Consider the following 24,332-nt stretch of genomic DNA (forward strand, 5'->3'; position numbering starts at 1 on the left):
GAGGACTCCAAAATGATCAATTATCAAGCAGCCAGTCGATTGTGTGAGGAGAAGCTCTGTAAGACTTCTGCCTGTGACTAGGTATTGGGGTTAAGGCCTGCCAGTCCCCCAGCTGGGTGAGGGGACCTAACCCGGGGATATCCAGGAGCACCTTCCCCTGGAGCCTGGAGCCCACATGCCTGCCTACTTGCCAAGACCAATGTGCCCTGTGAGGTAGAGGAGAGCGCTGGAGGGTGTGAAGTCCAGTGGAGGATCTTGGCAGGTGGCTCCTTGCAGCCAGATGTGAGGAGACAGCTACTGCACTGTTTGGGTTATTGCAGATTCATGTCGGCGATCTTGTATGGCAGAGGGGGTTGCCGTGAAGAACAATCCTGTGACAATTGGGCCGTTGCCTGTGGGCGGAGTGAAGTCGGCTACAACATATGCCAGTGAGGACCACAGTGAAGATTACTACTGCACAGATCAGGCCGTAGCCTGTGTGCGGAATGAAGCCGGCGACCCCTTATGCCAGAGAGGGCTGTTTGAAGCCTACTGCTGTGCGGATCAGGCTGGAGCCCGTGTGCATATGGAAGTCAGTGACCCAGTATGCCCGAGGGGGGAGCCAGAAGGGACTAGGACACGTACGGTTGCCTGGTGAAGGAGAAGGCACTGGAATGGATCGTCTCCTTCCTCGACGGAAGAACACAGAGAGTCCGCCTACCACCGTACAAGTCAGAGGCCACCGAAGTCATCTGCGGCGTCCCTCAAGGATCCTCGCTGAGCCCCACCCTCTTCAACGTCTACATGAGCCCCCTCGCGCCATCGCACGCCAACACAACCTGAACATCATCTCCTACGCCGATGACACCCAGCTGATCCTCTCACTGACCAACGACCCCGCCACTTCCAGAGCCAACCTTGAAAGATGTAGCCGAATGGATGACGACCAGCCGCCTGAAACTGAACTCAGACAAGACAGAAGTCCTCATCCTGGGCTCCTCGCCCTCCGCCTGGGACGACTCCTGGTGGCCCCCCGCCCTGGGCACCGCACCCACACCGACAGACCACGCACGCAACCTGGGCTTCATCCTGGACTCCTCCCTCTCCATGACCAGACAAGTCAACGCCGTCTCCTCGTCATGCTTCAACATCCTGCGCATGCTACGAAAGATCTTCCGGTGGATCCCCACCGAGACCAGGAAGACGGTCACCCAGGCCCTCGTCACCAGCCGACTGGACTACGGCAACGCCCTCTACGCCGGAACCACTGCCAAGCTCCAGAAGAGACTCCAGCGGATCCAGAACGCCTCAGCCAGACTCATCCTCGACATCCCCCGACGCAGCCACATCTCCGGACATCTGAGAGACCTGCACTGGCTCCCCGTCAACAAGAGAATCACCTTCCGTCTCCTCACCCACGCACACAAAGCCCTACACGACCAAGGCCCGAGCTACCTCAACAACCGCATCAACTTCTACGCTCCCAAACGCCACCTCCGATCAGCCAGTCACGCCCTCGCCGCCGTCCCCCGCATCCGAAGATCGACAACAGGAGGAAGGTCCTCCCACCTGGCCGCCAAGACCTGGAACTCCCTCCCGACCGACCTGCGCCTGACCCAAGACCACCTCTCCTTCAGGAAGAAGCTCAAGACCTGGCTGTTCGAGCAGTAGCAGCACCCCCCCCCCTAAGCGCCTTGAGACCCTCCGGGTAAGTAGTGCGCTATATAAATGCCCATGATTGATTGATTGGTTCAAGAATAGGCGGAGACGAGGCCTCCACGGTGACTCGTGCGGGTCTGAGCACCCAACAGAGGATTGGAACCTGAGTGGACGAGCTACCCCCCTCCCCTCCCCTCCCCCCCCCCCATAACCCCCTCCCATCTGAGGATCAGAGGAACCTTCGGTCTTACCCCAGTATGCCAGTATGCGCCGTGGATGCCTAGCTCCTGCAGAGCTGCAAGTACTACTCCACTACAGCAGCCTCCGGTCGCACAATCCCTGCAGGTGGAGAGTGCAGACAGATCATTTGGCCGTAAGGACCCGGGGAAATTGTTCTGCCATATAGTCATAATGGGACTCATGTGACTCAGACTACAAGTGGGGCTTGACCTGAATGTTGCCTCTAGTGAATGGGAAATAATCATTATCATAGTGAGAGGGAAATGGAACTCCTGGACCTGCCTTATTGAACACTAGAGCCCCGACCAATAAGGTGCTGCGTGCATTGTTTGTGTATGATATATTTCACTTTGTGTTTGTATATAAATTATAATTTTTCATAAAAGCATTTATTGCTGCTCCTGGACGTACTTTGAGTTGTGAGCATGTATTCACCCCCCTGCATTTACTCCTGACCCCGCCCCCCCCCCACCCCCCCCTGCTGAGAAGCCTTGGACTACTCGACCCCAGCTACTACTGAGAGCCAAGTGGTGAAGAGGTACTTGGCCCAGTTGCTCAGGACTCCTAGTAACTCAGGCCCGAGACATCAGCAGTAAAATGCCTTCAACCCCACGATTGTGCCAAGTAGCTCCTGCTTGGTCCATGGCCCTCTGAAAGGGATTCTGACAGAAAGGGTGGACAATCTTTTCGATTTTGCAGTGTCTGCCTACTTTCAGTTTGTGGGAGATATGGTGAAAAAAACAGTTGTTGAATCCAGGAAGCTACATATTTTTGACAACTACACAAGTTCAGCAGGGGGTTATTTGTGTATATTTCTAAAGGGATTTCCTAAATAAACTAGTTATTCAAATACAAATATTTAATGAGTGCGGAAAAAAGAGAAATGGATAATAAGGTTTTCCTATTACCTTTTTGGACTGAATTCCAATCGACAAATGTAGTACACCATAATATCCATCAGCCTATTCCATCTGATAGAGATATAGGGGCCAGATGTAGGAGCCCAAATAACTGTCGGTAACCGCCGATTTCGTCCGTTACCGACCGGTATTTAGAAATTGGCATGTAGGGGCCTTTATTTTACAGAATCGGTAAATTTACCGATTCGGTAAATTTACCGATTCTGTAAAATACCGAATCGGTAATTTTACCGATTCGGTAAATCCAAATGTAGGTGGGACTCTTCTGAGTCCCAAAGGCCTTTCAGATTCGGTATTTTACCACCCAATTCAATTGGGTGGTAAAATACCGAATCCAGGTGTGCATGCACACATGTGCATGCACACCTATGCCATGTGACAGACAGACATGCCCTTAGGGCATGTCTGTGTGCCACATGGCACACATGCCTGTATTTGGGGTGCTAGAGGGTGTCAAAGTGACACCCCCTGCACCCTGGCAGGAATCGGTATTTACCGATTCGGTAATTACCGAATCGGTATTTCACATTGATTCCTATGGGCTTCACAGCCCATAGGAATCAATAGGAAATACCGATTCGGTATTTACCGAATCGGTAAATACCGAATATTAACGATTCGGTATTTCAATTTCTAGAAATACCTACATCTCCCCCCTTCATATTTACCGATTCATAAATACCGAATTGGTAAAATTCGGTATTTATGAATCGGTAAATTCGAATTACCTACATCTGGCCCATTGAGCCTAATTTAGATTTTGTGAGGCAGGTACTCCATCACAAACGTAACGGATATCCCCTCAACCGTATTTCTACGTGCATTTTATCCTAATGCACTTGTAATAAGACAAAAGAAATATCCATCATGCTTGTAACGGAGTACCCAGCCAACAAAATCCAAATCAGGCCTAGTGTGTGTGCAGTTCGTGATGCTGTAATACATGTGATACTGAGAGCCAACTGAGAGCCAACAGAATCATGGCTCGCACTCTTTATTGCAGACCGACCATACATCACTTGACAATGTAAAATAAATAAAAATTGGGTATGACCACGAGCTGTATATTAGACCCCTCTAGCATGGCCACAGAGCAAACAGGGGCATTTGGTCCTTAGCCGTGGAGGCTGGGGTTATTTTCCTCTAAAGCTCCTGGGTCCCTTTTGCTGGGGCGCTTCAAAAGTGGGCCAAGTCAACCCCTTCTGAACTTGTCTGTCAGTGGTAGCAATGGTGAACAGTCACAGGTGTCTCAGATAGGTGGTGCGGGGCTGTAGTTCAGAACTCAATTCACTCAGCAGCGCAGTAACTGATTGTCCAGCACAGTGCTTTTGTAAATTTAAGTGCTCTATTACACATGTCAGACTTATATTTGATTAGTTCATGTGCTATATGGTTATCTTAAGCAGTGCCTGTGGTACATTATTTACAGCTTTGGAGTTTCAGCCCTCTTCGGCTGGCTGGCAGAGACCAAGACTTGCATTCTTACCACTTCTTTTCCTGGGAGCAAACACCCCGGGGGATGGAGGTTCTTCCACATTTGAAAATATTCCTGAGCTCCAAAATGATAGTGTCAAGTCCAAATAATTTCAGCAAAAAAGAGCTGAACGGATATAAAGCAAATTTGGCAGGAATCCAAATCTTGGTCCACAGATTGTGCTTTTTGCGATTTGGTGTATATTTGCTAAGTAGTTTCTGTGAAATTATGGCTCAAAATATTTGTTTATCTGGAAAGTTGAGTCTGCGAGAGGCTTGCAAGAGACGCAATTTAAAAATAGAGCTTTGTGACTGGTCCAAGAGCTCTTTTTTTCCCTTGGGCCAATTTTCTCCTGTGGGAGTGAGTGCTCTGATTGGCTGCCACCAACATGAGAAAAATGTTGCTGGCAGCCGTTAAAATACTCTGGGACTTAAAACTTTTGAAATTAAAAAATACTCTGGACTTAGTCCCCTGTCCTGAAGTAAAGGTGATATAAGGGGACAGGGTAGGGATACCCTGCATCCCTAGGCACCATTGGGGGAGGAGGGACCCACCTAAAAGTATTTTAGTTTTTACCATGATCCTGCAGGGGTCCGGCGGGATCGTGGTGGCAAAAAAAAATATTTTGGCAGTTGCCATGATTTTTACATACAAATGGGGAGGGGGGCGTGAGTAGGGCTTACGTCCCCTTGCTGGCCATTTTGGGCCGGGGGACCCTAATTCCCGGGGCTGGATATTTTATTTATGGGACAGTGGGTGTGTAGCTCCACTCCCTGAGCCATTTATGGACCTCCTCACCGAGCCATATTTGCTGCCTGGGAACCAATGTGTTTATTAAGGCCCTAGTGGATGGGTTCCCCTGGGCCTCATAAAGCTTGGGGAGGGGGGGGGGGGCACGTGACACCCCTTCCCCATTATAATGTAATGTGGACCTGGGAGATGGGGACTCCATAGCCTAATAAGGCTCTAGGAGGGGGGGCACATGGGAACACTTGGGAAAACTGTACAAGAAAACATCCAATCAGTAAACAGTCCTGTGAGCTCCAATCAAGGGGCACCTAGGCCCAACACTGTCTGTCTTTACTGGCCCTTCACCATCTTTCATCACGCAAAGTCAGTCATTGGGTCACCTTCCCAAATCCTGTTTATTTGCATCAGATGCTACAAAAACAAAGGGACATTGTCACCATCTGAGCACATAACCACTAAGCCTGCGGAAAAATAGTAGTGAAAGCAGTTATTATGCCAACCAGACAAGTGCGTTAAACAATACAATTTTAAAATTCAAGTAGAATTACTTACTCTACTACGGGGAGGGCGAGCTTCTTAGGAAATCCCTAGGGTGGGATAATCCTCGCCTCCGAGTCTTTAACAGAATTGAAACTTTCCATTACGATAGCTAGGAAATCATTCCTTCTATGTCAGAACTGGAGGCAAGGATTATGCTGGTTTAAAGCTTGCTCACCATGAGGTGAGCCTTATCCAGCACCAGCTTGGAGTAAAACCTCTTAAAGGTGGAGTTCTAAGACCAATCTGCCGCGTTGAGGATATCCTCCAAACGGACACCCAGGCCAAACGCCTTAGACGCCCTTGCCCCTCGTGCACAGTGGGCCCCAAAAATCAGAAGGTTAATTCCTGCTTCTTGCATTACCCATCTAACCCACCTAGCTATGGTGGGGGAAAAGGCCGCTTTAAAAGGCGCGGGCGAAACTCTTCGGTCATTTCCTCGTATGCCTTCAGGCATCGGACAGCACACAGCTTAGGAGAATCCGGGAATTCTGGGCAAGTGATGACTCTTGTGTGGCACTCCGTCCTTCTGTGGATTGTGAACGTTACTCTGTTAGGGGAAAAAATCCTGCCTGTAATGTCTAAAGTCCTCATGTCCGAGAAGCGGCGGCATGAGATGAGGCAGAGCAGCATGGCTAGCTTAGTGGACAATTCCTTCTGTGACAGGAAACTATTAGGTTGCCAGGTGAGGAACAGGTTGAGAACCTGGTTCACCTTCCAAAGAGCTGAGTAGCTGGGCTCTGGAAGTAGAGAAAGTCTGGTCCCTCGCAACAACCTGCATGTTAGGGAATGCTCCCCAACCGCCACATCATTAAGTTGCAGGTGGCCGGCTAAAATGGCTGACCGGAAGATATTTATCAATCTGTAAGCCAGACTGTTGACACCAAGTGTGCTGAAAAATTCAGTAAGTGCACTACATCTGCATTGAGGGGATTAAGACTCCGTCGCATACACCAACAGGACCATCTGCCCCATGCAGATCTGTACCTTTTGACAGTACTCTCCGCCCAAGCCTTAGGCATAAAGTTTTCAGCCATTTCAGAAAGGCCCGGGACCTCCCATTGTCCCCTTTAATCCACCACGCCATGAGCCACAACGAGTTCCCCTGAATCAGTGGATGGGGAACTTGGTCGAGATTCAAGGGGAGAGTCGGAAACCAGGGGAGTAGGATTGGAGAATCCCAGGAAACTTCCAGTAGCACCGCAAACCAAACTTGCGATCTCAAAAGGGGGGTGATCAGCACCACCTCTGCTCATTGTCTCCTAACCTGCGCTGTCGGCCTTGTGATCATTGCGAAGGGGGGGGAGCATACACCTTCTCCCGATTCCAGTCCTGGAGGAAAGCATCTGTGGCCACTGCTAGTGGGTCTGGCCTCCAGCTGAAGAAGCGGGGAAGCTGGTGGTCTAATCTCGAAGCGAACAGGTCCACTGAGAAAGGACCCTAATGGTTGTGAAATATCGCAAAAATCTCCGGGTCGAGCCCCCAAAGACTGGAGTCCCTGAAGTTGCTGCACTGAAAGTCTGCCACTTGGTTCTCCTGGCTGGGCAAGTACTTTGCCATGACTGATACTTGATCGTCCAGGCAGTACTGCTAAAAGCCAACGGCGAGGTCCGAGAGGGCTTGGGACCGAGTGCCCCCTAAATCGTTGATATAACGGACTGCCGAGATGTTATCCATTTTTGGAAGGACACATGACTGATGGAATCTCTCGTCCAACAACGGACTGCAAAGGAGCCTTCTATGGGTTCCAAGCAGTTGATATGCAACTTTCGTTCTCCTGGAGACCAGAAGCTTCCCGTAGAAAAAGTGCAGCATCTGACCCCCCAGCCTGCCCTGCTGCCGTCTGAGGTTATGACCAAATCTGGGGCCGATCCGAAGATTGCTCGGCCATTCCACGCATCCATGTGGTCTAACCACCACTGGATTTCTTCTCGAGCCTCCTCGGAAAGTACCACCTTGTGGCAGTAGGGACACCCTCTGCGTAGGTAAACGGCCTTCAGACGTTGCAGCGCCCGATAGTGGAGAGGTCCCGGGAAAATGACCTGGATTGATGCGGAGAGGAGGCCCACGATCATAGCCAACTGCCTGAGAGACACCTGTTGTTTGGTGAGGATAGACCTCAGTTCATGTCGAATCTTCAACATCTTCCTAGAGGGAAGACTTAAAGCGGATGAGGTGGAGTCTATTAGGAAGCCTAGAAATGTTAAGCTCTGAGTAGGTGTTCGTAGCGACTTCTTCTCGTTCACTACAAAGCCTAAGCTCTGAAGAAGGGCCATAGGACATCCCTGAGGAGGTGAATACCCTCCATTTTGAAGTGGCGGTAAACCTGCTGCTCGTTGAATTAGCTGAGGTTTATCACTGGTCTTTGGTCCCGTCGGTCTTGTAGTTCAGAAATATATTGTTGATGAACTCCCGGGGATGTGGGGTTGAGAGGAAATTGCGCCCTTGGTTAGAAGGGATACAACTTCTTCGTCCACCAGGGCGGCCTCTTCTTGTGAGAACTGGATGGTACGGGGTCTGGCCCCTTGGGAGGGTTCTCTGAAATATTCGGTGTGGAATCCTTGTACTGTCTGAAGGACCCACGCATCACCTATGATGGAAATCCAAGTCTGGAAAATTCGCCAGCCGCCCCCCTACCTTTAAGCGGGAAGAAGGGAAAACACTCACTGGGACTTGAGGAGGTTGCTGCTCCTCTGTATCCTCAGCCTCTGCCACGTCAGCCTCTCGTGGGGTAGAAATTACTGACCCTGGATACATCCTGGTACTGACCTTGCCTGGAGCCTCGCCCTTTCGTGGGGTGCTGGTTGGAAGGGCGGCCGGTTGAGTGACTCCTACCTCGACCGGCTCTGTGGAAAACACAAGGGAGCACCTTTCTAATGGATGTCTGATATTTGTCAAAGGAGGTAAAGTTGTTCACGAATTTGCCTAGCTCCTTGACAAATGGCTCTCCAAAGAGCCCTCCCTGTGCAATGGCCCCCGCCTCTGTATCTGCTAGATGTCTCAGCTTGGGGTCCACCTTAATGAGAATGGAGCAGTGATACTGCGTGGACAGGGCCCAATTTGCATTTCCTAAAAATATAATGTCCCTTTGTGGCCATCCTGAAAGTGTATCTGGGGAAATCAGGGGCCCATTATCTTGGCCTATTTGGCCATATCCAGGATTTTGGTGAGGGGACCCATCGTATCCAGGAGCTAGTCCTGGCATGCCCGCCAGAACCTATCAATCCCTTTCTCTGGCTTCTTTTTCTAGCGGCCTGGGAATGGGCACCGCCACATAGCTTGCGACCTTGTCGGCCGGGGCCCATTTGGAGGTCCACGGGGGGATGATGTCTGGATCGAACATGTCTGAAGTACCTTGTGTGGCCTGAGAGGGTCAGGAGGGTAGGCACGGTCTAGGTGGGCTGGGTTCATTGTCTGCATCCCCTGTATCGTTGGAAGGGGCAGAGTTATCAGGAGTCGGGACACTCTCATCTCCTACTGGTAAGGAAGGTTGGCTGTCCAGGAAAGCTTGCTTGAGCCCAAGTCCGAGTCCACTCCCGTTTTGCGGTCACTCTTTACCAGGGGTGGGGCTATGTCCACTGAAGGGGGCACCACTGAGGGCAATCTCTCCTTTAAACGGGTCATAGCCTCCGCCATATGGAGCGCCCAATGCATCGTAGAAATCGTCATCCCAAGGGTGGTTGGCCAGGGGGTCTTTCATCCCTTTGAAGTCATACTAATAATCCGAAAACCAAAAAAAAACACATGCAATTAGAACACAATATCAGAAGTGCTTATCTCGGCTGCGCAGCAGTGAAGAAAGAGGGTGAAGGGCCAGTAGGTACGGACTATGTTGGGCCTAGATTGGAGATCACAGGACTGTTTCCTGTTTTCATCTACAGTTTTCCCAAGTGTTCATGGGAAACGTAGTGTGTTTTTTCTTTTCAAATAATGACTGCCGTAAAAATATAATGAAGAAAGAAGGCATAATCCTCGCCTCCAGTCCTGACAGAATTTATTTTTCTTTTAACTGAAGTAGGGGTCTCTATCGACCTCTGCACATATTTATGCCTGAGAGTCCGGCTGTAATCATTCTACCCCATTTTGTTTGTTTGAATCTGTTTATTGAATTTTTGTTTTATAATCATTATATGGGGTTTGCACATCTGGTATAACAATTTGCATAGTATACATCAGTGCTGCATTACGAGTGTACAGTGCATTACACTAACCAGCTGTTAAATGTATCAAAGGAGATGTACAGTTAATAAATAGTGCTTCTAAAGATGCCAATTTGCAATTTACTAGTCCAGATAATCTATGCTACAACCAATATTTCACAGTGATGAGGCCATTTGTGTACCCAGCAATAAACAGGCGAACTGAGTAAAAACAAAGTTAAACATCAACAATCACTCTGTCCCTGTGTAAGGCAGGTGGTGCATAACCCCAACAGCTCCAGCAGCTGGTGAACCAATTAGTGAACTATGGGCCATATGTATCAAGCAAAATTGCGATCGCAAACGCCGAAATTCTGAGAATTTCGGCGTTTGTGATCGCAATTTTGCTAAATGGTATGTATGAAGGCAAACCTGCGTGCAAAAATAAGGAATAGCAAAATTTGCGATTTCTTATTTTGCAATTGCATTTAAGGGACCGCAAATTTTGCGATTCCTTAAATGCAATGTAAGAAGCACAAAAAAGTGCAATTTGGCCTTAACCCCTTCCATGCTGGTGACAAACCCCAGCCATCACGCTCCACGGTGCTACTGTGCTGATGACGGCTGGGGTTCGTCACGGTCCCGCCCTGTTCGTGCGGCTGCCGCACACGGGGGGGAATCGCGGCGCACGGAAGGGGTTAAGGAATCGCAAATTACCACCAACTTCAAGGTGGTGGTAATTTGCGATTTCTTTGAAAAATGCACTTTTTTGCATTTTTTAAAGTGCCATGTGGTTCACATACATGGCATGTATGTGTGCCACATGTGCACACATGCATATTTCAGGGATGGAAGAGGATGTCCTTATTACACCCTGGCACCCTTGAAATTGCATTCTCAATTTGCGATTCTCTAATTGAGAATCGCAAATTGAGATTGTCTTCCCATTCATTCCTATGGGCCTCTCGGTCCATAGGAATGAATGGGGAGGTATTCCTTAATTGCAAATTGCAATTTACAATTCGCAATTAAGGAATATGTAGGATTAAAAAAATTATTTGCAAATCCTACATACATACCATTTTGCTATTCTCAAATAGCAATTCTCTAAAAATCGCTATTTGAGAATCGTAAAACCTAAGTTTGATACACACGGCCCTATGTCTTCTGTCTGTTGTGGGGGCGAATTAGTTTCCATGCTTAGAGCTGACTGAATGGCGGCTTGCAGGTCAACCAGGAAAGCATCCCAGTTGGTCGCTATGGGGTATATAGCTAGCCCTATCATTCTACCCCGTTATGCGGCTTTTAATTTTCGTTCCAAGTTGCAGGGAGAATGCCTTGCATCATGTAATGGTGGCTGCAAGAGAAACTTTTCTCTTGTGCCAAGCCTCACATATTGCTTGAATTCAAGGTCCTGACTTTCAGACTAAGAACCCAAAGTGCACAACAGAAAAGCTCCAACATTCAATAGGAATCAAATATATATATTTTTTATTTAGCCTGCGTATGGTTCAAACTATCGGCCAAAGTATCTAACTTTTTATTCCTTTCATGTCCTGCTGAAACATTAATTGCTGAAAAACTATTGAACATATTTACAACAGCCCAGGCATTTTGTTCTGGAAAGTTCTACTTTAATGCCAAAGTTTGATGTAAATCCTTTCAGTCGTTTTGCCTTTAGTTGGAGTTAAAATGGAGAAAGTCCCTTTTTTTGGACACCTCCCCACCCTTCTTGATAGATCTGTGCAAAACTTCCCATACCGAACTCAGGTTGGATTTTTCTTTTTTTCCGTTACTCCTCTTCAGCTGAGAAGTTCTCTTATAGCACTGATGCTTGAATTACTTACCAGTACTCTTCATTACTGTGAGTTGTTGTCTTCCTTCTCAAAGTCCTCCTTGACTTATGATTTAAATGGTGCAGGTGTACAGGGATCGCTCAGGGTAGGTCTACAAGAGGAATATCTGATTCCTCTGCAGCATACAAACAAGTATCTCCTAATGATATTTGTAATGCTGCTACCTGGGCTTCTTTTGTATCACATTACAAACTGCTATTTGGGATCCCGGGATAGGGGGGGGGATCTACTGCATTTGGTTCAAAGCTCGTTTCTGCAGTTTTGGATTGAAATGTTTACTTTATAAATAAAGCAAGTGGTGGAGCATAAATTACTTTATCTTTCTTCATTATTGATACGTTTTCTGTATAAATGGCGGATAGGTGTGGTACATCCTCATTACTAAGGACTGGACCGAGGAAGATAGATGAGGTGGTAATGCTTGGAAGTTAGATCATTTATCAGTGATCTTCATTACTCAGAGTCTCATTCTTCATCGTCTCAGTTCTACGTGCCCTTCCCTCCCTTGTTCTTTATGCAGCTTATATTTGATTCAGCGCTTTGCTAGAACAGGAGTTGGAAGAGGGGTTGTCCCTCATTTGCTTCAATAAATCTGGGGGTGGGGTTTCTGATGGGACCCCAGGTCTGGACCAGCATTCATGCGTTTTTAAGGGAGTTGACACGATCTATGCCGGACTATAGCCTAATTCATAAGCAGAATGACTTTGAAGACGGGTGAGGAGGAATGTCATGCATACTAGACATACGAGGTAAGTTCCATGGACCAGCTCTTCACCACTAACTGTGACACAGAGCCAGGCCAAGAATTTCCTGGTAGCATTTTTGAGATACAATATTTGGCCAACGTATCTTAAGAAACCTCATTGCCTAGTAGCTCTATTAGCCCAATGCTGTTTCCCCTCCTAGCTTAGTTTTTTCTCTTACTGTGCATTTACCACAGGTTGGGCATATTGGAGATTCAGTGCGTAGGATCATGATAAAGTTACCATTATGTTGACTTGGTTACTCTCACTCTTTTGGGTCTCTACTATTCCCAACAGCCTTCGGTGTAACTTTTTTCTGTCAGTCAATACCAGGGGTCTCCAATCTTCTTGTTAATAAGAGCTACTTATGTTCAAAGAATATCATATCATCCCTAGCTACTGTTATTATCAGTGTTGTACCCATCAGACAAGATTAAATTAGTGATCACCCAGTTTTAAGATTACCTACCATGATCATCTCAGTCCAGCATTGTCAGCAGTAGTGCAAAAAGGCTTTGTCAGTTGGAATGCTTCTACAAGGGTAATACAGAACAGCCACATCTGCGATGGCCATAGCACCGAGCTAATAATATTAGCAATAAGTCTCCCAGTGTTGCATGATTTATCATTAAAATACTAGCTTTACATTTGTTTTGGAAACTATACACATATGTATCTTGAATATGACACTTTCAATGTTGGTTTACATATATTAATTCAACTAAGCAAATGTTTTAAATTTAGTAGGCTGGGCTGCATATAGGAGAGCTACTCACAAGTCACTGGGGAGCTACCAGTATCTCACGAGTGACTCGGAGAAACCTGGTCAATACTGATACACCATATATTTGAGGAAGCTGGTGAGTGGGCACCTGCTTGGATAAATGAAGCATGGCCCCAAATATGTCATGATGTGTGTGTACTGTCAACCGTGCAAGGTTCTCTGTTGAACAAGTTTGAGAAGCCGAGTCGATGACACAGTACGCAGAATTCGGAAATAGGGAAATCTCTACGGACATGGAGTAACTGAGTTACCATGAAGTTAACTTTCGCCTGCTTGACATAGGGATAGGCTCCAATTATAAATATAAATTATTACACTAAGCTCTGTGTGTTCAAGTTCTAGGCTGCTGTGAACCATGTGTTTGCAGTTCAACAATAATGTTTGTTTCTTTGCAGGTAATACACGGGCCTGTGGAATATGAGTGATGACAAACCCTTTTTATGCACGGCACCTGGATGTGGTCAGGTACATTTTTATTTGTTTTGATTAATCTATCACCAAAGTTTAAGTGCACTAATACTTAAATATATTTATATAGATACCAATTTTCTGAAATGAAATAGCTTGATTGATAGGTACTTTAATGGACTGTGCGTATGATCGTCACTGCTTTGAATGTAAGTACAGAAGAGATACCACTGATGAATTCTTGAGACGACCTAGCCGAGCAGTTCATTTTGGGTTGCTACTATTGGGGCAGGAGCAAATCCGGTTTGCCCATAGCAACTTCTGTCTGAAGTGGCAAAGAGGGCAGAAAACGGTGGACTGGAATATGAAGTGCGTATAATAAGAAAATTCAGGCCTTCAGTGTATCACTTTTTTGTTTTCCGAGCACTCTTAAGAGACTCCTGTAGAAAGCCAGTCTGCATCTCTCTACACAAGGACCGGTCATGGAAAGGTGATACTGCTTTTAACATACATGGCTTAGTACTCATCTTTTGAGTTGAGTTCCCTACATTTCTTTTGAACATCTGATATGCCAAGAAGTGGTCATACTGGACATCTAACTACCATATACCTCACAGGTCTCAGAAGCCCTTGACAGAAGTTACTGATCTAAAGCGCATGCCTATCAATGAAGGGCCATCATTCACACACTGCTCTGATCTTGTATAGCCTTTTCATTGATGGGATCCTACATTTTCTCTACATTTTTTTTAGAATAGGCTCTCCTATGTTTGTTGATCTGTTTCCCCTTGACAGTAAGACACTACTGAGCAAATCGCTCTAAATGATATGGGTGGAGGTGTTTTTAATTATATACATTATCCATGGAATCTTTTGCAGTTGAAAGCTGTGAATCTAGCTGTTGCAAATCTTCACAGCTTGTACGTATGCCATATGTATTGATAAATAGGCTCAGTAAGTGATGAGGTATCAATGATGACCTTTTTCCTGTTAATACATTGATTTTCCGTCCAAAACGATAAGATCTTTTGGTGTGTGCTCTTGGACCTTGAGATATTAGTGAATGCTGCATATGACTTATAAAGCAACCTGTTACTTGGCTTCAAATGCGTTGTTTCTCTCATGTCCATTCACTAGTCCTACTTCATGTCTCTACATATACAACTATGTGCTATTTGTCCATAATAATCCTCCTGATTTTAAACAGGAGGAAAACTATATATTAAACTACAAGATACTTGTGTATGTCAAACCATGCTTACATTTCTGACTCCAGAGCTTCCCTGAAACTTTCCTCATTGTGGGCCATCTCCTGCACTCTACTTCTTCTCCCTTGAGCTAGCTACCTCCCAAGTTCCAAATTCTTATTACTGGTGTTGGCCTCCCAATAACAAGTACATAGCTCACCATAGAGCATCTTCACGTTTCTTTTTGATTCTCGTGGAAATGTGTCGACACTGCAGAACAGAAAGATTCCCCCTGTCAGGAATCCATTTATGCCTCCTCCTATCGAGCCACTCCATCTACTTCTCAGCACCTCAAGTGTGGCAGCTCCATCATCACCTACCATCACAGAGCGGCTCCCACTACATACGGTCATCACTTCTGCCCAAGAGTGTCCCTGTTTGACAGCAGAGTCCACCAACCGGAGCACAGTCACTCGCTCAGCTGCGAGCACTTGCCTCACCTCCACCAGGCAGTCTTGCCATGGTCGTTTTGTTAACCACTGCGTGGCCTTTATCAGAGGCTCTGTGTAGATGCTGGTCTTCCATGTATGCCACCATGATGTGCCAGTTCCAGCCTGCTCACAGGGGCTGCAATCGTCAATTTGCCACTTTCTCTTCACCTCCAGCGGCATCCCAACTGTGCTTTAGTCCCTCCATCATCTTAAGACAAAGCATTGATATTGAATGGGGTTACCTGAAGAAACCCAAAGAACCTGGGCATCACACTGTACGAATGGGAAACACAGTTCTCTGTTGGGACCAATATTGATATAACGTCATTTATCTACAGTAAAATCGGTATTTATCATTGGAGAACAGATTCAATAAAAAAAGTGTTAAGTCAGCTGATTTTTTTAAATCTCTGAAACCCCATCCACACAAGACAGTCCCACATTTCAGTGCATTTAAATGTGAATGAGACTCAACAAAACAAATCATCATATATGTAGACAAAAACAAGGAATTTGCATTTGTTTAATTAAAGATTTCATTAGTTATGTCTTCCAAACAAATATCACAATCAGTATCCCTGATTCATTTATACATGGTAGGTAGAAATTCTGTCTATAATCCAACTTGAGGTAGTTCAACGGTATGCAGTCACAGGGACTTAAAGTAAGAAAGCTCCGCAGGAGGGTTTTTTAATAGCATTATTCTTTTAAGCCAAGAACTCCTCTTTTGAAAAGTAACTTTTCCATAATGGAGTTCTTGTTCTAAAGGTAGAAAACTCACTTGCAAGGGTATGCAGAAAGCCACAGGAGCCAATCGATGGGGAAGCATTCTGTAGTTGACAGAAGCAATACTTGAGCAGGAGCAAAGACCAACATTCACCAAAAATATTGCGGTACTGAAGGGTAACATGCATAAAAATATTATGCAAGTATTAAAAGAATATCAAAGTAGAAAGCGAAGCAACAATGACTATCAAACGGACAAAATAAAAATAGGAAAAGAGATCCCCCATGGTGAAATATACTAGGGACTGACATTGACCACAACGGAGGATATAGACCTTTGAGTACAGTATGCACAGAGGATATGGCAGTGCAGTACAGCACTGTGTTTTCTTGGAGCAGGCTCGAAACATATTCCCCATCTTGGATTAAACTGACAGTGAAAGTGACCTAGTTCCCCCATTCTATAATGGGAATATGTTTTTGCATTTTTTCAGAAAACTTCATTGAAAATACTTCTTTTTCACAGACCATATAATTTTACAGTAGACTCCAAGCTCTCCTTTGTCTAGTCTGTCATTCGACGCCACGAAGCACTCCTCTTCTTCCAGTCATCTTTAAATGTCTCCCATACTTCCCAGAGCAAGTGCATCCTGTGAGAGAAACATCCAGAAACAGCCTGTAGCTGCTGCCTACCGGCATACAGGATGGAACAGTAGCAATCGATAAGTGTGCAGGTAAATGCCCACTCAATTCCAGTAGCACCAGAGCAGCGTCTAAGGGGAGAGGAGTTGGCCATGGGGTACAACTGTTGAAATGATTTGCCAGTTTTCCCAGAGTTTCTATTGCTCTAGAGAACCAGGTCAGCACCTGGAAAACCACTTTCCCTTTTGCTTTACTTTGGTCAAGCGAGTCTGTAAATGTAAGATCCTTTCAGTTTCTTAAACACACAACTATTGCACATTCACAAGGCATTACTTTGTAGCTTTCCTTCTTTTAACCCAATTGTCCTCACCATACGCATTTATAGTTTTTGGGATCTGTTTCCTTATGTTGTTGGTACTAAAGTAGGAGCATGAAGGAACTTAGGGGAAAGTACATTTTCCATTCTGAGCTCTGTATACCACTTTGTCAAACTGGGAGAGACACTGCTCTTAAGTAGTGTGTGTGCTCTGCCTGAGACGGTTTAAAGTGGCGAGGTGGTGTGTACGCTAGGTGAATCCTAACATTGAGTCCTAGGAGGAGGGTGATGAATTTTGGAAGCTATTGAGCCAATGCTGTACCTAGAGTGTCTGACCTGAAATAAAGAAGATACTTCCTTCTACTAGAATTTCTCCTGAGTTACCCTTTCTAGGTACTACATAGAATATTGTCAGCTTTTAGACAGAGTACTGTAACTTCCCTTATAAAATCGCTGCCCTGGAGTTTACGTTTAACATAGTAATCGCCTTATTATTGATAGGCAAAGTTACGCCAAGGGCTTTTCCTGGGGCCAACGAGTCCATTACTTCTAGTAACACATACAGACATCCACATACTGTCTACAGAGCCCGGTCCCTGATAGGGCACAAATCTGAAATTTTTCTATGGATTAACAATATTTTTGGATGTTGCCAACTGAGAGGTGCTGAAGAATTCTTGGCTTCTCTCAGCCGAGGGTGCATTTGGGTGAAGATATTCATTCAAACTAATCCACGAGCAGAGCTGGTAAATTTTGAGACTTAGTGATTTTATAAACGTATACTTTACAATGTATTTGTTGACTAGGTCTCTGCACATTGTCTTTAATTTGAGGTATTCTCTCTGAAAAATTGTCCATATTATGAATGTGTTTTAATAGGCAACCAGAAACTTTCTTATGGTTGGGATTTGTTTTCTTTCTTAAGATCCAATGCGTCCTGCTCATAGCGAGACATCTAAATAGCAAATATATGACTAATCTTATTTTCCTACAGCGTTTTACCAATGAGGATCATTTGTCAGTCCACAAACATAAACATGAGATGACACTGAAGTTTGGCCCTGCACGCAATGACAGTGTGATCGTTGCTGGTTAGTACCTACTCTTTCTCACTATTTTCTGGTATAACTTTGTTTGGAGAAATAGTTTCTGTGAATGTATGCTAAACAACTTTTGAAAATGCAAACTAAGCAATCTTAGATAAATTAAAATGCACTGGGCTGATGGATTTTTAAGAATAGCAGAGACGAAAAAATAGAAATGCGACATTTTAGGTGCCAACACGTGGACTATCCATCGTTAAAGAGCCACAGGTTTGAGATAGTCTTGTGTCAGAATTTGTCCAAGATGAGCAACTGAAATTTTGACTACTCAATACTGTGTCTGTAAGATGTGACAGCCATTGTTTTTTCTGCAGTGCTGACAAGGGTAATATGTTCCTGAAATATATTTTGCATAATTGTCTTGTGAATATATCTTCTATAAAATTCCTAATGTAATAAAAAATAATGGAATCGGAGATTCTGTAATCAGTCTTGTGACCAAGGGACATGGTACAAGGGTGGAAGGACTGACTTCATCCCTGAACCCTCACATACATTACATCCCTCAAATGCATTCCTGATAGGTACTGTAAAATTTTTTTGTTGTTTTCCAGCTATAACACAAACTGTATTTAAATCATTGCATCAATTACAAATTCACTAGAAATATGTCTTTATCTCAGTTAAATCATTCTTATCTCCTGATGTCCCCAATGTATTTGCATTCCTTCAGCCAGGGATCTGTTTTTCCTTATATCATGTTATCCCAGATAGGCACTTAACAGTGGGCTTGACATTCTTCTGTACGTTGAATTTCTCAGCATCTTTTGTCATACACCTGAATGTTGATTTAGGATATAAAGGAAACATGAGATGGTATTACATGGACACTGATGTTCTCAATGATTACTCCTTAGCTTCCAAATTATCAGTGAACTTCGTTTTTGAGTGCTGGATGAAACATACAGATCTTCCAGAAAGCTTTAAACTCAGTTATATAGCTGCCACTTCCAGATCTGGGAGCCTGGGTATGCTCAGACGTGAGTCCCAGGCTCTCCACACCACTGGAGTCAAGCTATCCAGGCTGAATGAAGGCTGATAGCCAGAAACCGGTCCTTGGATGCTTGATTCCGGTCTGGGAAAGACATGGCTTGGTAGTTCGGACTGGACTGTTCCCATGAGGCACAGGGTCAGAGCTGATTTGCATATAGCCAGTGTCTAACCCAGGGTGGTGTGGAGTGCAAAAAAACGATGGATTTAGGCCCAGATCCTTGTACTGGGGTGAATGTATGACATTGTTCTACATTCTGTCCATCAACTGTGTTTTTTGCAATTTTCACCCCGAGTGGGCTGGGTATGCTCAGACGTGAGTCCCAGGCTCTCCACACCACTGGAGTCAAGCTATCCAGGCTGAATGAAGGCTGATAGCCAGAAACCGGTCCTTGGATGCTTGATTCCGGTCTGGGAAAGACATGGCTTGGTAGTTCGGACTGGACTGTTCCCATGAGGCACAGGGTCAGAGCCGATTTGCATATAGCCAGTGTCTAACCCAGGGTGGTGTGGAGTGCAAAAAAAACGATGGATTTAGGCCCAGATCCTTGTACTGGGGTGAATGTATGACATTGTTCTACATTCTGTCCATCAACTGTGTTTTGTGCAATTTTCACCCCGAGTGGGCTGGGTATGCTCAGACGTGAGTCCCAGGCTCTCCACACCACTGGAGTCAAGCTATCCAGGCTGAATGAAGGCTGATAGCCAGAAACCGGTCCTTGGATGCTTGATTCCGGTCTGGGAAAGACATGGCGTGGTAGTTCGGACTGGACTGTTCCCATGAGGCACAGGGTCAGAGCTGATTTGCATATAGCCAGTGTCTAACCCAGGGTGGTGTGGAGTGCAAAAAAACCGATGGATTTAGGCCCAGATCCTTGTACTGGGGTGAATGTATGACATTGTTCTACATTCTGTCCATCAACTGTGTTTTTGCAATTTTCACCCCGAGTGGGCTGGGTATGCTCAGACGTGAGTCCCAGGCTCTCCACACCACTGGAGTCAAGCTATCCAGGCTGAATGAAGGCTGATAGCCAGAAACCGGTCCTTGGATGCTTGATTCCGGTCTGGGAAAGACATGGCTTGGTAGTTCGGACTGGACTGTTCCCATGAGGCACAGGGTCCGAGCTGATTTGCATATAGCCAGTGTCTAACCCAGGGTGGTGTGGAGTGCAAAAAAAACGATGGATTTAGGCCCAGATCCTTGTACTGGGGTGAATGTATGACATTGTTCTACATTCTGTCCATCAACTGTGTTTTTTGCAATTTTCACCCCGAGTGGGCTGGGTATGCTCAGACGTGAGTCCCAGGCTCTCCACACCACTGGAGTCAAGCTATCCAGGCTGAATGAAGGCTGATAGCCAGAAACCGGTCCTTGGATGCTTGATTCCGGTCTGGGAAAGACATGGCTTGGTAGTTCGGACTGGACTGTTCCCATGAGGCACAGGGTCAGAGCTGATTTGCATATAGCCAGTGTCTAACCCAGGGTGGTGTGGAGTGCAAAAAAACCGATGGATTTAGGCCCAGATCCTTGTACTGGGGTGAATGTATGACATTGTTCTACATTCTGTCCATCAACTGTGTTTTTTGCAATTTTCACCCCGAGTGGGCTGGGTATGCTCAGACGTGAGTCCCAGGCTCTCCACACCACTGGAGTCAAGCTATCCAGGCTGAATGAAGGCTGATAGCCAGAAACCGGTCCTTGGATGCTTGATTCCGGTCTGGGAAAGACATGGCTTGGTAGTTCGGACTGGACTGTTCCCATGAGGCACAGGGTCAGAGCTGATTTGCATATAGCCAGTGTCTAACCCAGGGTGGTGTGGAGTGCAAAAAAAACGATGGATTTAGGCCCAGGTTCTTGTACTGGGGTGAATGTATGACATTGTTCTACATTCTGTCCATCAACTGTGTTTTTTGCAATTTTCACCCCGAGTGGGCTGGGTATGCTCAGACGTGAGTCCCAGGCTCTCCACACCACTGGAGTCAAGCTATCCAGGCTGAATGAAGGCTGATAGCCAGAAACCGGTCCTTGGATGCTTGATTCTGGTCTGGGAAAGACATGGCTTGGTAGTTCGGACTGGACTGTTCCCATGAGGCACAGGGTCAGAGCTGATTTGCATATAGCCAGTGTCTAACCCAGGGTGGTGTGGAGTGCAAAAAAACCGATGGATTTAGGCCCAGATCCTTGTACTGGGGTGAATGTATGACATTGTTCTACATTCTGTCCATCAACTGTGTTTTTTGCAATTTTCACCCCGAGTGGGCTGGGTATGCTCAGACGTGAGTCCCAGGCTCTCCACACCACTGGAGTCAAGCTATCCAGGCTGAATGAAGGCTGATAGCCAGAAACCGGTCCTTGGATGCTTGATTCCGGTCTGGGAAAGACATGGCTTGGTAGTTCGGACTGGACTGTTCCCATGAGGCACAGGGTCAGAGCTGATTTGCATAAAGCCAGTGTCTAACCCAGGGTGGTGTGGAGTGCAAAAAAACCGATGGATTTAGGCCCAGATCCTTGTACTGGGGTGAATGTATGACATTGTTCTACATTCTGTCCATCAACTGTGTTTTTTGCAATTTTCACCCCGAGTGGGCTGGGTATGCTCAGACGTGAGTCCCAGGCTCTCCACACCACTGGAGTCAAGCTATCCAGGCTGAATGAAGGCTGATAGCCAGAAACCGGTCCTTGGATGCTTGATTCCGGTCTGGGAAAGACATGGCTTGGTAGTTCGGACTGGACTGTTCCCATGAGGCACAGGGTCAGAGCTGATTTGCATATAGCCAGTGTCTAACCCAGGGTGGTGTGGAGTGCAAAGCAAAAAAAACGATGGATTTAGGCCCAGATCCTTGTACTGGGGTGAATGTATGACATTGTTCTACATTCTGTCCATCAACTGTGTTTTTTGCAATTTTCACCCCGAGTGGGCTGGGTATGCTCAGACGTGAGTCCCAGGCTCTCCACACCACTGGAGTCAAGCTATCCAGGCTGAATGAAGGCTGATAGCCAGAAACCGGTCCTTGGATGCTTGATTCCGGTCTGGGAAAGACATGGCTTGGTAGTTCGGACTGGACTGTTCCCATGAGGCACAGGGTCAGAGCTGATTTGCATATAGCCAGTGTCTAACCCAGGGTGGTGTGGAGTGCAAAAAAAACGATGGATTTAGGCCCAGATCCTTGTAATGGGGTGAATGTATGACATTGTTCTACATTCTGTCCATCAACTGTGTTTTTTGCAATTTTCACCCCGAGTGGGCTGGGTATGCTCAGACGTGAGTCCCAGGCTCTCCACACCACTGGAGTCAAGCTATCCAGGCTGAATGAAGGCTGATAGCCAGAAACCGGTCCTTGGATGCTTGATTCCGGTCTGGGAAAGACATGGCTTGGTAGTTCGGACTGGACTGTTCCCATGAGGCACAGGGTCAGAGCTGATTTGCATATAGCCAGTGTCTAACCCAGGGTGGTGTGGAGTGCAAAGCAAAAAAAAGATGTATTTAGGCCCAGATCCTTGTACTGGGGTGAATGTATGACATTGTTCTACATTCTGTCCATCAACTGTGTTTTTTGCAATTTTCACCCCGAGTGGGCTGGGTATGCTCAGACGTGAGTCCCAGGCTCTCCACACCACTGGAGTCAAGCTATCCAGGCTGAATGAAGGCTGATAGCCAGAAACCGGTCCTTGGATGCTTGATTCCGGTCTGGGAAAGACATGGCTTGATAGTTCGGACTGGACTGTTCCCATGAGGCACAGGGTCAGAGCCGATTTGCATATAGCCAGTGTCTAACCCAGGGTGGTGTGGAGTGCAAAAAAAAGATGGATTTAGGCCCAGATCCTTGTACTGGGGTGAATGTATGACATTGTTCTACATTCTGTCCATCAACTGTGTTTTTTGCAATTTTCACCCCGAGTGGGCTGGGTATGCTCAGACGTGAGTCCCAGGCTCTCCACACCACTGGAGTCAAGCTATCCAGGCTGAATGAAGGCTGATAGCCAGAAACCGGTCCTTGGATGCTTGATTCCGGTCTGGGAAAGACATGGCTTGGTAGTTCGGACTGGACTGTTCCCATGAGGCACAGGGTCAGAGCCGATTTGCATATAGCCAGTGTCTAACCCAGGGTGGTGTGGAGTGCAAAAAAAACGATGGATTTAGGCCCAGATCCTTGTACTGGGGTGAATGTATGACATTGTTCTACATTCTGTCCATCAACTGTGTTTTTTGCAATTTTCACCCCGAGTGGGCTGGGTATGCTCAGACGTGAGTACCAGGCTCTCCACACCACTGGAGACAAGCTATCCAGGCTGAATGAAGGCTGATAGCCAGAAACCGGTCCTTGGATGCTTGATTCCGGTCTGGGAAAGCCATGGCTTGGTAGTTCGGACTGGACTGTTCCCATGAGGCACAGGGTCAGAGCTGATTTGCATATAGCCAGTGTCTAACCCAGGCTGGTGTGGAGTGCAAAAAAAACGATGGATTTAGGCCCAGATCCTTGTACTGGGGTGAATGTATGACATTGTTCTACATTCTGTCCATCAACTGTGTTTTTTGCAATTTTCACCCCGAGTGGGCTGGGTATGCTCAGACGTGAGTCCCAGGCTCTCCACACCACTGGAGTCAAGCTATCCAGGCTGAATGAAGGCTGATAGCCAGAAACCGGTCCTTGGATGCTTGATTCCGGTCTGGGAAAGACATGGCTTGATAGTTCGGACTGGACTGTTCCCATGAGGCACAGGGTCAGAGCCGATTTGCATATAGCCAGTGTCTAACCCAGGGTGGTGTGGAGTGCAAAAAAAAGATGGATTTAGGCCCAGATCCTTGTACTGGGGTGAATGTATGACATTGTTCTACATTCTGTCCATCAACTGTGTTTTTTGCAATTTTCACCCCGAGTGGGCTGGGTATGCTCAGACGTGAGTCCCAGGCTCTCCACACCACTGGAGTCAAGCTATCCAGGCTGAATGAAGGCTGAAAGCCAGAAACCGGTCCTTGGATGCTTGATTCCGGTCTGGGAAAGACATGGCTTGGTAGTTCGGACTGGACTGTTCCCATGAGGCACAGGGTCAGAGCCGATTTGCATATAGCCAGTGTCTAACCCAGGGTGGTGTGGAGTGCAAAAAAAACGATGGATTTAGGCCCAGATCCTTGTACTGGGGTGAATGTATGACATTGTTCTACATTCTGTCCATCAACTGTGTTTTTTGCAATTTTCACCCCGAGTGGGCTGGGTATGCTCAGACGTGAGTCCCAGGCTCTCCACACCACTGGAGTCAAGCTATCCAGGCTGAATGAAGGCTGATAGCCAGAAACCGGTCCTTGGATGCTTGATTCCGGTCTGGGAAAGACATGGCTTGGTAGTTCGGACTGGACTGTTCCCATGAGGCACAGGGTCAGAGCTGAT

The 24,332-nt window shown here is 46.5% G+C and overlaps 1 protein-coding gene across 2 annotated transcripts in view; it reads left to right on the forward strand.

The window, feature by feature from the left end:
* The window catches only part of ATF2 (activating transcription factor 2), a 412,263-nt gene that overhangs the window by 63,271 nt on the left and 324,660 nt on the right, over window positions 1–24,332 (forward strand). For both annotated transcript variants that reach the window (XM_078681532.1, XM_078681531.1), the window contains 2 exons: window positions 13,477–13,546; window positions 17,846–17,942. In XM_078681532.1, coding sequence (XP_078537658.1) covers window positions 13,499–13,546; window positions 17,846–17,942 — 145 coding nt within the window. In that variant the 5' untranslated portion in view covers window positions 13,477–13,498. The remainder of the gene's footprint in view (window positions 1–13,476; window positions 13,547–17,845; window positions 17,943–24,332) is intronic.

The sequence above is a fragment of the Lissotriton helveticus genome, chromosome 3_1 (assembly GCF_964261635.1).
Source record: "Lissotriton helveticus chromosome 3_1, aLisHel1.1, whole genome shotgun sequence".
Classification (NCBI taxonomy): domain Eukaryota; kingdom Metazoa; phylum Chordata; class Amphibia; order Caudata; family Salamandridae; genus Lissotriton; species Lissotriton helveticus.